The 14112-nt window shown below is 53.5% G+C and overlaps 1 protein-coding gene across 1 annotated transcript in view; it reads left to right on the top strand.

Moving 5' to 3' along the window:
- Positions 1-14112, top strand: part of ASTN1 (astrotactin 1) — a 197792-nt gene that overhangs the window by 55708 nt on the left and 127972 nt on the right. The window contains exon 2 of the mRNA XM_055121220.1: positions 10971-11158. Within this exon, the coding sequence (XP_054977195.1) occupies positions 10971-11158 (188 nt within the window). The remainder of the gene's footprint in view (positions 1-10970; positions 11159-14112) is intronic.

The following is a 14112-nucleotide window of genomic DNA, read 5'->3' as shown; positions in this document are numbered from 1 at the left end:
GGAGGTCACCTGGGCCAGAGCTGCTCAGTTCCCCACCCCCACCCATGTGCACTCCCCGTTCCAGAACCTTCCGTGACTTCTATGAGCACAGATCCATCAGGCCCGTGACAGAGGCGCACACCTGCAGACGTAATTGGCTTCCATTTTCTTGAGTCCCGGAGAGGCTGATGGGCAGCCTCCATTCTGGAAAGACTGAGCCCGGGCTGCCTCCACCCATCCCCCCGCGGGCCCGGACTCCAGCCCCGAGTCACTCGCCCCAGACAGGATAATGAAGGAGGCTTCGTGGAGCCCCTTCAGCTCCCGTTCACTGCGGATGACATCAGCGCGGGTCCCCCAGGCGAGAGAGAGCCTCTCCCTCCGCAGTCACCCTGGCACTCAGCAACGGGCAAAGTCTCTCTATTCGACACACACACACACACACACACACACACACACACACACGAGAGACAGCCTCTCCCTTCCGAAGTCACCCTGGCAATCAGCAACGGGCAAAGTCTCTCTCTGTTCGCCCCGCCCCCCACGCACACACACACACACAAACACACACCCAGGGCTGTCAACGAAAACTTCACACACACACACACCCGGGGCTGTCAATGAAAACTTCACACACACACACCAGGGGGCTGTCAGTGCAAACACACACACACACACACACACACACACACACACCCGGGGCAGTCAATGAAAACTTCACACACACACACACACACACACCCGGGGCTATCAATGAAAACTTCACACACACACACACACACACACACACACACCCGGGGCTGTCAATGAAAACTTCACACACACACACACACCAGGGGGCTGTCAGTGCAAACACACACACACATACACACACACACACACCCAGGGCAGTCAATGAAAACTTCACACACATACACACACACACACACCCAGGGCAGTCAATGAAAACTTCACACACACACACACACACACACACACACACACACACACCCGGGGCTGTCAATGAAAACTTCACACACACACACACCTGAGGGCTGTCAATGCAAACACACACACACACACACCAGGGGGCTGTCAGTGCAAACACACACACACATACACACACACACACACCCAGGGCAGTCAATGAAAACTTCACACACATACACACACACACACCCCCAGGGCAGTCAATGAAAACTTCACACACACACACACACACACACACCCGGGGCTGTCAATGAAAACTTCACACACACACACACCTGAGGGCTGTCAATGCAAACACACACACACACACACACACACACACACACCCGGGGGGCTGTCAATGAAAACTTCACACACACACACACACACACACACCAGGGGGCTGTCAGTGCAAACACACACACACACACACACACACACCCGGGGCCGTCAATGAAAACTTCACAGACACACACAAACACACACGCACACACACACACACACACACCTGGGGGCTGTCAATGCAAACACACACACACACACACACAAACCCGGGGGCTGTCAATGCAAACTTCCTGGTTTTGTTTAGGGCTGGAGAGAGTAGTTGGGGTTCGAGACCTCCACCCAGGGTGGAAAGGGTTTTCAGGAACAGAAACCAGGAAGCATGCTTAAATCTTCAGGGCCGGAGCGACAGCACAGCGGGGAGGGCGTTTGCCTTGCACGCGGCCGACCTGGGTTCGATTCCCAGCATCCCATAGGGTCCCCTGAGCACCGCCAGGAGTGTTTCCTGAGTGCAGAGCCAGGAATAACCCCTGTCTGTTGCCGGGTGTGACCACACACACAAAAAAATAATAATAATCCTGGCTCTGAGCCAAAGCCATAGCACAGTGGGAACGGCTGACCCAGGTTCTATCCCCGGCATCCCATAGGGTCCCCCTGAGCACACTCCTAGGAGTAATTCCTAAGAGTCAGGAGTCAGCCCTGAGCATCTCCGGGTGTGACCCAAAAAAAATCAAATAAATAAATAAATAAAAATAAATGAAAAAGCTCAAATTTAAATTAAGCCGATGTTCTACTGATGTTTCCCAGTGCCGTGATGTGCCGGATTATTATTATTTTCCAGGCCTTCCCTCTCGTTATCTGGGAGCTGAGATTCACAAGACAGAGAGAAGGGAGTTGAAATCATGACTGACAATTATAGCCTTTACGCCAAGACACCTTAAAGGCACCCCATCCGTTTCGTTTATTTTTATTTATTGCTTTAGCTTTTTTATTTTTTTATATCTGGCGGTGCTCAGGGCTGACTCCTAACGGAACTGGGGGCACCAGAGGGGATGCGGGGATCAAACCTGTGGCCATGTGCCAGGCAAAAGTTCCCCCTCCCCAATTTTAGTAGCAACTAAATTGATACTTGTAGGAAACGCTCTGGGAAATTGAAGGCTGATTTTTTCCTAGGCCCGTGGGAACGGGGAGCCATCCCAGACACCCAACACCTTCTTGTTCATTTCCCCTGTCTGTGAAATTCACCTAAAATCCTGTGAAATTGAGCTGGGAAAGTTCCTCCCATCCCTCTTGGCTCTTTGTCCGGGAAAGACCCAGGTGAGGAGGTGGAATCACCCCCGGCTGCACCCTGACCTTTCCCCTACCTTTTTTTCTGCACCATCCCGCTGCAAGGGGGTCCCCCTGCACCCCCCATCCCCACCAGGACCACCCACCCCCCCGACCCAACCCCCCCCCCCACTGCCAGTCTGAATCCCATGTCCCAGAGGTGGACTTGATAATGACTTCTTCTCACGCCCATGTAGGAAATGATCCGTAAATACATATTTTTTACCATTCCGGACTTTTTAAATATGATCGCTGGGGCGGGCGTTGCCCAGGTCCCGTGCTGTCAGATGCCAGCCGCTGCGGTGACAATTTGCACAGGTCAGCAGGGTGAAGGCGGGGGAGAGACGGTGAAGAAGAAGAGGCGCTATTTAAAAATCTTTTCTCACTGCACATCTGCAGCGCCGATCATCCTGCTTTCTCCTAAGAGCCGGGGCCTCCCCCCTCTCCCCCCACCCCAAACCTTTTCAAATGAGACTTTAATGAGCATCATGTGGATACACACATTCGCAGAGGCTTGAAAGGATCCAGAGAAACAGTGGGCTGCAGGAACAAGCAAACCATTTGGGATCAAATCAGAAACCATTTGAATCTCGGCTCCTCTCCCTGGTTCAAATCGAGCCTCTTGACTCCCTCCTTCCTCCACCCGGGAGTTTGTTTTTTTTTTTCTTCTTTTTTCTTTTTTTCCTCTCTGGCAAGGTAAATAGAATGTTCTAGACGTTGCTCAATTGCTATTCATGCCAGTGCAGGGGAATGCAGAGCGACCTACTTCCAGAGGCATCATGAAGGCTTTGTTGCTTTCTGCTAAATCTGATTTAGACGCCACCCCCTCGTGTCCCACAGTTCAAGACCCCCTCCACCCCCCAGGGGGGCCCTGCTCTGGACCGCTGAGAGGTCTTATTTCCCCCCTCCCCCGGGTCCCCATTCTTCATCCATTTTCTTTTTTTCTTTTTTTTTTTGCTTTTTGGGTCACACCCAGCGATGCTCAGGGCTGACTCCTGGCTCATGCACTCAGGAATCACTCCTGGCGGTGCTCGGGGGACCCTAGGGGATGCCGGGGATCGAACCCAGGTCTGCTGCGTGCAAGGCAAACGCCCTCCCCACTGTGCTATCGCTCCGGCCGCCCCGTTCAATGCATTTTCATCCTCCTTGACCTTCCGGAAGCAGAGAAGCAATTGTGAGCGGAGACTTCAGGGAAACAAGGTAGCAGTGAGACTTTTTTTCAAGGAGGGGGTCGGGGGTCGGGTGATGCTGTCCAGAAGTGAGTTTTTTTGTTTTTTGGTTTGTTTTTTTTTTTGCTTTTTGGGTCACACCTGGCGATGCACAGGGGTCACTCCTGGCTCTGCACTCAGGAATTACCCCTGGCGGTGCTCAGGGGACCATATGGGATACTGGGATTCGAACCCAGGTCAGCCGAGTGCAAGGCAAATGCCCTACCCGCTGTGCTATCGCTCCAGCCCCAGGCATAGAAGTGTTTTTGGTCCAAGAGAAATAACTCGTTGGAGCCCATCACGCAGGGTCTCCGCCAGTGAGACAGTGCGTCCCCGCTGTGATTGGAATTCTTCCCCCAAACCGTGTCCAGCTGGTACCGGCTCCCACACTGATGTCCACTCAGCCAGGCCTCTCCAAACATAAGCCGCAAGCAAGTAGGACGCCCCTGATGTCTCTGGCATCTGTGCCTCGTTTGGGGGGGGGTGGCACAAGCTCCCTGCCCCCCAGCGCCATGCCTGAGGGAGGGGGTGGGGAGGGGAGTGCGTCTACTTAGCTTTATCCTTTTGCTCTCCGTCTCCTTCTCCTTCATCTCCTTCCCTCCTGCTTCACAGATGGCTGGGACACCCGTGGCACCTGTCGTTAGGTGGAAGGGACAAGCCTGGGGCCAAGGGGGGTGTGTGTGCAGGGGGGGTATGCGTCTTTCAAGGCTGCTATTCCAGTGACGTGAAGGACTTGGGGCCCCTTTGGCACCAGGATCCACATTTGCAGGATCATTAGTGAACCCGGCCGTTATTAACCCTCGACTTACACCTGTTGGTCATTTATTTGTTTTTTTTGACAAAGGGGTTGATGCTGGTCCCGACAGTTTCCGGAAGAACTCCGTAATGAACCTCTCTGGCAAACGGGTTGACCGTCAGTATCTTTCAGGGTCTGAAATTTGATGGTGAGGGAAAGATCAAAAACAGCAGAAGAGGGGCTGGAGCGATAGCACAGAGGGGAGGGCATTTGCCTTGCATGTGTCCGACCGGGGTTCGATCCCCAGCATCCCATAGGATCCCCCGAGCACTGCCAGGAGTAATTCCTGAGTGCAGAATGAGGAGGAAGCCCTGTGCATTGCTGGGTGTGACCCAAAAAGAAAAAAGAAAAAACAGAAGAAGGGCCAGGAATTAAATGGCAATTGGTGCACAAGCCATGCACCCAACCTGAGACTGATTCCATCTCTTCATGGTCCCCCAAGGTTCTGACCGTTGCTGGGTGTGGCCCAGAATCCTGGGGTGACCCCAGGAACCCTTCGCACCCAAGACCCAAGAGTCTCCATATCCTCCAAGCCCTTGCATCGAACTATTTTTTTTTTCTTTTTGGGTCACCCAGCATTGCTCAGGGGTTACTCCTGGCTCATGCACTCAGGAATTACTCCTGGCACTGCTCAGGGAACCATCCGGGATGCTGGGAATCGAACCCGGGTCGGCCGCGTGCAAGGCAAACACCCTCCCCGCTGTGCTATCGCTCCAGCCCCGCATTGAACTATTGAACGGTTGAACCCCCTGACTCAGCGTCCCCAGTGGGGTCTCTCGGCCTCCCGGCAGTTCCCCCAAATCAGAGCAGCAGAGAAGGAGGTGGTGACGTCATAGCTTTCCCTTGGGTCACCTTCGAGATCGTCCTCTACTGAGCTGCGTCAACGACTTCTCGTTCCCTGGGTCCCTGGGTTCTGCTTTGTCTGGAAGCTTCCAGCCCCAGCTAAGACAGGCTGGGGTAGGAGCTACAGGCCTGAAGGTCTATTTTGAGAAATGCCGCTTTCCTCTCTTTCGGCGCTAGGAAGCCAGGCGCTTTGATTGATGGACTCGGAAAAAACAATCACGCAGCCCAGAGACCTTGCCAGCCCCTCTCCTGCCAGCGGCAGAGACCCCCGTGCTAAGGGTCTGTCCCCGGCCTGGCGCCCCGGGCTGGCCCCTGGCCTCCGCCTCTCTGAAGGACAGTTCCATATGGGTTGGAGAAAGGGCTTCTCAGATGAGCAGCAAGTCAGCAAGTTGTCTCTTCAAGGTCACTTCAAGGTCATTCCTGGGCCGGATGTGAGGGCGAGGGGCTCTCCCATCCTGGGGGACCCTGGGGTCAGCTCCCCCCGCGACCCCTTTTTTTGTTTTGTTTTGGTTTTTGCTTTTTGGGTCCCACCCAGCGATGCTCAGGGCTGACTCCTGGCTCTGCACTCAGGGATCACTCCTGGCGGTGCTCGGGGGACCCTATGGGATGCCGGTGATCGAACCCGGGTCGGCCGCATACCAGGCAAACGCCCTCCCCGCTGTGCTATCGCTCCAGTCCCACCCCCCTGTGGCCCTTTCTGAGCTTGAAGTTGAGGAGGTGCAGGAGAAGCCCCCTAAATCCTGGCCTGCCTGAAGCCACACAAAGCAAGGGGTCTCTCGGCCTTTCCCACCTGTCTCCTTTCTACATCCCCCCCGACCCTGTCCTACTAGTGGACCCCCAAGGCTGTGCCCTCTCTGTTTATACAATTTTCCTGTTTTTGCTTTTTGGGTCACACCCAGCGATGCTCAGGAGTTACTTCTGGCTGGCTCTGCACTCAGGAATCACTCCTGGCGGTGCTCAGGGGACCCTATGGGATGCCAGGGATCGAACCCGGGTCAGCCACGTGCCAGGCCAACGCCCTCCCCTCTGTGCTGTCGCTCTGGTTCCATCCCATCTTTTATTTTATTTTTATTTATTTTATTTTATTTTTGCTTTTTGGGTCCCACCCGGCGATGCTCAGGGCTGACTCCTGGCTCTGCACTCAGGAATCACTCCTGGCAGTGCTCAGGGGACCCTATGGGATGCTGGGGATCGAACCCAGGTCAGCCGCGTGTGTAAGACAAGCATCCTACCTGCTATATTATTGCTCTGCGCCCCCCCCCCATTTGTCTAATTTTCACCTGTGAGCCCTTGGGAATATGCAGCAGGGAGTGGGGGTGGGGGTCTCCCTGGGAGCCCTAGAATCACCAGTGGAGACCCGAGCCAAGCTAGCCAGCAAATTTATTTTCTGTTTTTTTTTTCTTTTTGGGTCCCACCCGGCGATGCTCAGGGGTTCCTCCTGGCTCTGCACTCAGGAATTACCCCTGGCGGTGCTCAGGGGACCCTATGGGATCCCGGGGATCGAACCCGGGTCGGCCGCGTGCAAGGCAAACACCCTCCCCACTGTGCTCTTGCTCCAGCCCCAGCAAATTCTTTTTTCTAAGATCTTTTCATCTTTTTCCAATTCACACCGACGCCGTCTTCCAAGTTTGGGAGGACGGAAGTTGTTTTGCAAGGGGGGGGTGTACCCTGGCGTGCTGTGCCCCCCCTCCCGAAAGGGGGGATTATTATTGGGGTGCGGGGAGGCCTAAGGGACGCCCCGGATGAGCGTGTGGGGGCGGGGGCCGAGTCGCGGGCGTCCTAAACTAACCCCGCGAGAAGACGGCGTCCTCAGCTGGGAGCTGGAATTAGGATGATGACTCAGGCTTCTCCGCGAGTGGAGATTCTCTCGTGCCCGTGGGATTCAGACTGTGCGCGTCACACGCCGTGTCCCCAGCGTCCCGCCGCGCCCCTGTGGGTCCACGCCACCCAGATGCAGCTGCTGCGGGCACGCCAGACGCTCGTGCCTCATTCGTTTATTTATTTCTTTATTTATTTTTTGCTTTTTGGGTCCCACCCGGCGATGCTCAGGGCTGACTCCTGGCTCTGCACTCAGGAATCACTCCTGGCAGTGCTCAGGGGACCCTATGGGATGCTGGGATTCGAACCCGGGTCAGCCGCGTGCAAGGCAAACGCCCTCCCCGCTGTGCTATCGCTCCAGCCCCCTCATTGTTTATTTGGGTCACCCCATCCATGCTCAGAGCAGGTGTCGGGTTCAAGCCCAGCGTCGGCGTGTGGGTCCCTTGAGTGTGGCCCCCAGGTGTCCCCTGGGGTCTCATGACATCAGGGCCTTGCAGTCGGGCCTCGATGGACGCTCCTGTCTCGTCTGTTCTGTAAATGGAAGAGTAACTGGACGAACAAATAATGTGGGAACAGGGCCGGAGCGATAGCACAGCGGGGAGGGCGTCTGCCTTGCACGCGGCTGACCCGGGTTCGATTCCCAGCTTCCTATAGGGTCCCCTGAGCACCGCCAGGGATAATTCCTGAGTGCAGAGCCAGGAGTCAGCCCTGAGCATCGCCGGGTGGGACCCAAAAAGAAAACAAAACAAAATAAAAATAATATGGGAACAGCCTGGTGCCCTCCCGCAGCCCTGCGAGATATTTATAAAGGCCATCAATAGTTTTATTCTATTTAATGATTGATTTTTTTTTTAACAAGGTTGTTGCCGTTGGGTTTTAGTCATACAGTGTGCCAACGGACTGGAGCGGTAGCACAGCGGGGAGGGTGTTTGCCTTGCACGCGGCCGATCCGGGTTCGATTCCCAGCATCCCATAGGGTCCTCTGAGCACCGCCAGGGGTAATTCCTGAGTGTAGAGCCAGGAGGAACCCCTGTGCATCGCCAGGTGTGACCCAAAAACAAAACAAAACAAAAATACTCTTGGAGTATGGGTCGGGTGTGTCTTATGATCATAATGTGTCGTGTGGTCGCATTTGTAGCTGTTCGGCCTAGGGATAGGTTCTCTCGTGCCATGCCGTCAATATTTAAAGTGGCTGTTCCTCGTTGCAGTGTGGTCCCTGAGGAAGAAACAATTTGAGAGATACCTTATTCACTGTGAGAGAAGAACGACAATGGTTTTTTTGTTTGTTTGTTTGTTTGTTTGCTTTTTGGGTCACACCCGGCGATGCACAGGGGTCACTCCTGGCTCATGCACTCAGGAATGACTCCTGGCGGTGCTCGGGGGACCCTATGGGATGCTGGGATTTGAACCCGGGTCGGCCGCATGCAAGGCCAACGCCCTCCCCACTGTGCTATCACTCCAGGCCCAAGAACGACAACGTTTTATTTGATGAGGTTTGGGTTCACACCTGGTGTTGCTTGGGGGCTACTCCTGACCCAGTGCTCAGCGGCTATTCTCAGGGGTGTTCAGGGGACCCATTGCAAGTGCTGGTAACAGAGATGGCGTGGGCTGTATGCAAGGCTAGCACCTGATTTTCCGTACCACCGATTTTTTTTTAAATTTATTGAATCCACGTGAGAACAGTTACAAAGCAGTTTGTAATGATCAAACACCCATCAAGGTTGATTGATCACCCCGTGATTCCCGTGGCCCCGAGTCCCTTGTTGTGTGTTTGGGAGTAATTGTCGGCACTTGCACTTCGGATGGAACAGGGGGTCAACAACCTCATATTTACCTCCTGGGGGGCGGGGCTGGGAATTCAGGCGTTGCTCCGGGGAGGCTCCTGATTGCAGGCAGGTGGGGAAGAACTTGAATTGGCACCGTAGTATTTTTCTCGGTGGGTGAGGAGAGCCTGATCTCAGGAAGTGAAGAGTCCAGGGAACGGGGGATTCTTTTTTTATTGGCATCTCTGTGTGTTTTTTTTTTCTTTTTGGGTCCCACCTGGCGATGCTCAGGACTGACTCCCAACTCTGCACTCAGGAATCACTCCTGGCGGTGCTCGGGGGGACCCTGTGGGATGCCGGGGATCGAACCCGGGTCGGATGCGTGCAAGGCAAACGCCCTCCTCGCTGTGCTGTCGCTCCAACCCCATCTCTCTGCTTTCTTGGGTTTCAGAGCAGGGATCAGCCTGAGACCGACTCTTTGGGCGGGGGGGCTTTTGGTTGAGTCCGTGGGGGCTGGTTCATGGGGGCCAGTGGGAGAGATTGAAAAGTGGATTTGAACTCGTCTGGTTTATCAGTACTATCCGGTTCTCAGGGAATTTTCAGGATTGTCAGAACAGGGGAATTAAAAATATTTTTTCTTGTGGTATCATAGTGAGATACATAGTTAAAAAGTTGTTCATGATTGCGTTTCAGTTGTACAATGTTCGATAAACAATACAAAAAAAACTAACAAAACACATTTAAAAGGGGGCCAGAAAGATAGCACAGCAGGGAAGGTGTTTGCCTTGCACGTGGCCGACCCGGGTTCGATCCCCGGCATCCCATAGGGTCCCCCCAGCACTGCCAGGGGTGATTCTTGCTGAGCCAGGAGGAACCCCTGAGTATCGCTGGGTGTGACCCAAAAAGCAAAAGCAAAAGCAAAAGCAAACAAAAACAACAATGTTCCAACACCCGTCCCTTCATCAGTGCATATTCCAGACACCAATGTCCCCGCTGCCTTCCCTCCCACTCCTGCCCCCACCCCTACCTGTCTCTATGGCAGCTACTTTGTCTCTCTCTCCCTCTCTCTCTCTCTTCCCTCTCTCACTCGCCCCCTCCCTCCCTCCTGCTCTCTTCTCTCTCTCCCTCCCTCCCTCTTTCTCCCCCCTCTTTCCTTCCTTTCTCTCTCACTCTCTCTCCCCTCTCCCTCTCCCTCGCTCTCTCAACTCTCTCCCTCTCCCTCCTTCCCTCCCTCTTGCTCCCTCCCTCTCTCTCCTCTCTCCTGCTCTCTTCTCTCTCTCCCTCCCACTCTCTCACTCTCCCTCTCTCTAGCTCTCTCTCCCTCTCTCTCCCTCCTTCCCTCTCTCGAGCTCTCTCCCTCTCTGTCTCCTCTCTCTCCTCCTCCCTCCTGCTCTCTCCTCTCTCTCCCTCCCTCTCTCTCGCCCTCCCACTATTTTCTCCCTCTCTCTCACTCTCCCTCTCGCTCTCTCCCTCTCTCTCAACTCTCTCACTCTCCCTCTTTCTCTCCTTCCCTCTCTCTAGCTCTCTTCCTCTCTACCTCCCTCCCTTTCTCCCTCCCACTCTCTTTCCTCCCTCTCTCTCCCTCTCCCTCTCTCCCTCCTTCCCTCTCTCTAGCTGTCTCCCTCTCTCTCTTCTCTCTCCCCTCCTCCCTTCTCTCTCCTCTCTCTCCCTCCATCTCTCTCCCTCTCTCTCTCCCTCCCTCTTTCTCCCTCCCACTCTCTTTCTTCTCTCTCTCTCTTTCTCTCTTTCTCTCTCTCTCTTTCTCCCTCCCTCCCTCCCTCTCATCATGGTTTGCAATGCAGATACCGAAAGCTTATCCTGTAGGTCCCTTTTACCAATTTCACCAGCTCACTCTCGCCCAGAGTGACCATTCCCACCTCTCACTGTGGCCCGGGTCCGTCTCTATCCCAACCTCCCTTCCCGCCTCCCCGCGTCCAGCCCTCCCTCCCACCCACCCCCGCCCGGAACAGGGGGATTCTGACCCTGTCCCCTCTGCTGTCTGTCCTCCAGAGATCTCGGGCAACACCGAGGACATCCCCTTGGTGCGCTGGAGGCAGCAGTGGCTGGAGAACGGGACACTGCTGTTCCACATCCACCACCAGGACGGGGCCCCCAGCCTCCCCGGCCAGGACCCCACGGAGGAGCCCCAGCACGAGTCTGCGGAGGAGGAGCTGCGGATTCTGCACATCTCCGTCATGGTAAGAGCCGCGCTGACCTCCCGGGCCCTCGATGCCGAGGCCTGGACACTGGACGTCTCCCAGCTGGAGATGCAGAACCTTCCCCTCATCGAGTGACCCCCCCCCCGGCATATCTGTCCCAGTGGCGACTCACGGTCCAGGTCCCCCCTGCCTGTTCTCGCTGGGGAATTTATATAGTTTTTCTCTTTGGCTATTTGGCGTCACACCCAGCGATGCTCAGGGGTTCCTCCTGGCTCTGCACTCAGGAATTACTCCTGGCGGTGCTCAAAGGAGCCTATGGGATGCTGGGAATCGAACCCGGGTCGGCCTTGTGCAAGGCAAGCGCCCTACCCGCTGTGCTATGGCTCCAGCCCCTTGCTGGGAACTTTAGGCGTGGCCAGAAGGTCTCAGAAGGGCCCTAGCGGCGTGAGACACTCGCCACGTCCAACAAAATGTCATGGTTGAGCCATCAGTATAGTATGTTCAGAGGCCGGCGTCACCAAGCCGCGTGTTGTTCCTTCTCCCAGCCCCACCCAGTGTGTGTGTGTGTGTGTGGGGGGGGTCTTGGTGGTGGGATATACGTGGTTTTCATTGCTGAACCCTCTGCCTCATAGAGCTGTCAAGGAAGTTTCTTCCTTCCTTCCCTCCTTCCTTTCTTCCTCCCTCCCTCCCTTCCTTCCTCCCTCCCTTCCTTTCTTCCTCCCTTCCTTCCTTCCTTTCTCCCTCCCTCCCTTCCTTCCTTCCTTCCTTCTCTCCCTCCCTCCTTCCCTCCTTTTTTTTTTGCTTTTTGGGTCACACCCAATGATGCTCAGGGTTACTCCTGGCCCTACACTCAGGAATTACTCCTGGCAGTGCTCAGGGGACCATATGGGATGCCGGGGAATGAACCCGCGTTGGCCGCGTGCAAGGCAAACGCCCTACCCACTGTGCTATCGCTCTGGCTCCATCTTCCTTCCTTCCTTCCTCTCCCTCCCTCCCTCCCTCCCTCTCTCTCTCTCTCTCTCTTTCCTTTCTTTCTTTCTTTCTTTCTTTCTTTCTTTCTTTCTTTCTTTCTTTCTTTCTTTCTTTCTTTCTTTCTTTCTTTCTTTCTTTCTTTCTTTCTTTCTTTCACTTTTGGGGTCACATCCAGCGATGCTCAGGGCTGACTCTTGCCTCTGCACTCAGGAATCACTCCTGGCGGTGCTTGGGGGACCCTGTGGGATTCCGAGGATTGAACCCAGGTCGGCCGCATGCAAGGCAAACGCCCTCCCCGCTGTACTATCACTCCGGCCCAAAGGAAGTTTCTAATACTGTCCACTAATGCAAAGCAATTGCAAAAAATTAAGAGGGATAGAGACTGACAGCCAGTTCTGAACGCCCGAAGGGCAGCCTCATGTCAGAAGAGAGAAAAACCCTTCGACTCAGGGTTAGTGTGAGGCAATACACACAGGTAAATGAAATTTTTATTTTTTTTGGCTTTTGGGGTCCCACCCGGCGGTGCTCAGGGGTCACTCCCGGCTCTGCACTCAGGAATCACTCCTGGCGGTGCTCAGGGGACCGTATGGGATGCCGCGGATTGAACCCGGGTTGGTTCCATGGAAGGCCAATGGCCTCCTTGCTTTGCTGTTGCTCTGTCCCCGGTAAATGAAATCTGAGCATCCCAACCCTGTCCAGAAAAAAAAAAAAAAATCACAGTTAATGGGCCATTTGTCATTAACTGTAATGATCAGTGGTGGAGGCAGATTTTGGTTTGGGCTCAAGGCAGCCTAATTGGCTAAAGAGGACCAGGAAGGTGATTTTCAAATCATGAATATGCCGAATTCCTTTCTTACTTGTTAAGAAAATGTGTGTTTAAAGGCTTAGCGGATAATCCCGCTCGTGTCTCCAGTATGTGCAGAGAGAATTAATGGTTCTGTGCAAACCTTCAGACTTATATTTCTCTCCTTTGGTTGTTTATACTCTTCTCGTTCCAATTGCGGGGACCGTGGTTTACTTTTCTATTTTGCATTGACTATGTTTTGTTTGAAACGCGATTTGTAAGTAATGAGAGAATGGGAAGCAAAAGGGAAAAGAAAAAAAAAAAGAGCGTCTTTTGTAGCCCCGTGACATGGCTTGAATGAGAATGTGTAAACCATCTTCCATCTCTCTTCTTCTCTATTGCTGCATAAATATACCATCAGAAAACCAATCCCTCCGCCGGCAACTTGGCAATTTGAAACTTTGAAAAACCTTTGCCTTGCTTATTTTTCAATCACATCCTCAAATTTTTGAATTATTTTTTTTTCCCAAAGAGCTCTGATTTCTTCCTTGCGTCAAATAATTGGATTTCCCCCTCCTGAAATCTTCTATTATAGCTCGGAGGGTCAAATGATGTATTTTAACCTCCTTCATGATTCAGACTTGGCTGAAGAGATTTATTTCAAATTTTGCAAGATAATTGCCCTTTAGAACTAGGAAAGTACACGAGGAGGCTCTTTGGCAAACTTCCGTGGAAGGCAAGAAAAAAAAAACCTTTCTAATGAAAATTGATGTGGGACTTTCAGGCACAAGTGAAGGTATTTCCCATTTAGAAGTAAATTGTTTATTCCAAGTCAGATCAAGTTTTCCTTCAACTTCACGTCCGATGAGCAGCTGTTTTGGGGCTTTGCAATGTTCAGATTGTACTTTGGCTAATTTACTATATGAGCTTTATCGTGCTCTTTCGCGTCAGTAAAAGGATTTAATGGTATAATAGAATTTTAATGTGTCATCTCTTGATATTTAAAGATGATGGTCTAACAGAGCCCAACATATCACTGTGCTATCTTTCACAGTGATAGCACAGCTGGTGGGGCATTTGCCTTGCACGGGGCCGACCCGGGTTCGATTCCTCCGCCCCTCTCTGAGAGCCCGGCAAGCTACCGAGAGGATCCCGCCCGCACGGCAGAGCCTGGCAAGCTCCCCGTGGCGTATTCGAGATGCCAAACACAGTCACAACAAGTCTCACCATGGAGACG

The sequence above is a fragment of the Sorex araneus genome, chromosome X (genome assembly GCF_027595985.1).
Source record: "Sorex araneus isolate mSorAra2 chromosome X, mSorAra2.pri, whole genome shotgun sequence".
NCBI lineage: Eukaryota > Metazoa > Chordata > Mammalia > Eulipotyphla > Soricidae > Sorex > Sorex araneus.
This window is presented reverse-complemented; position numbering and strand designations above follow the sequence as displayed.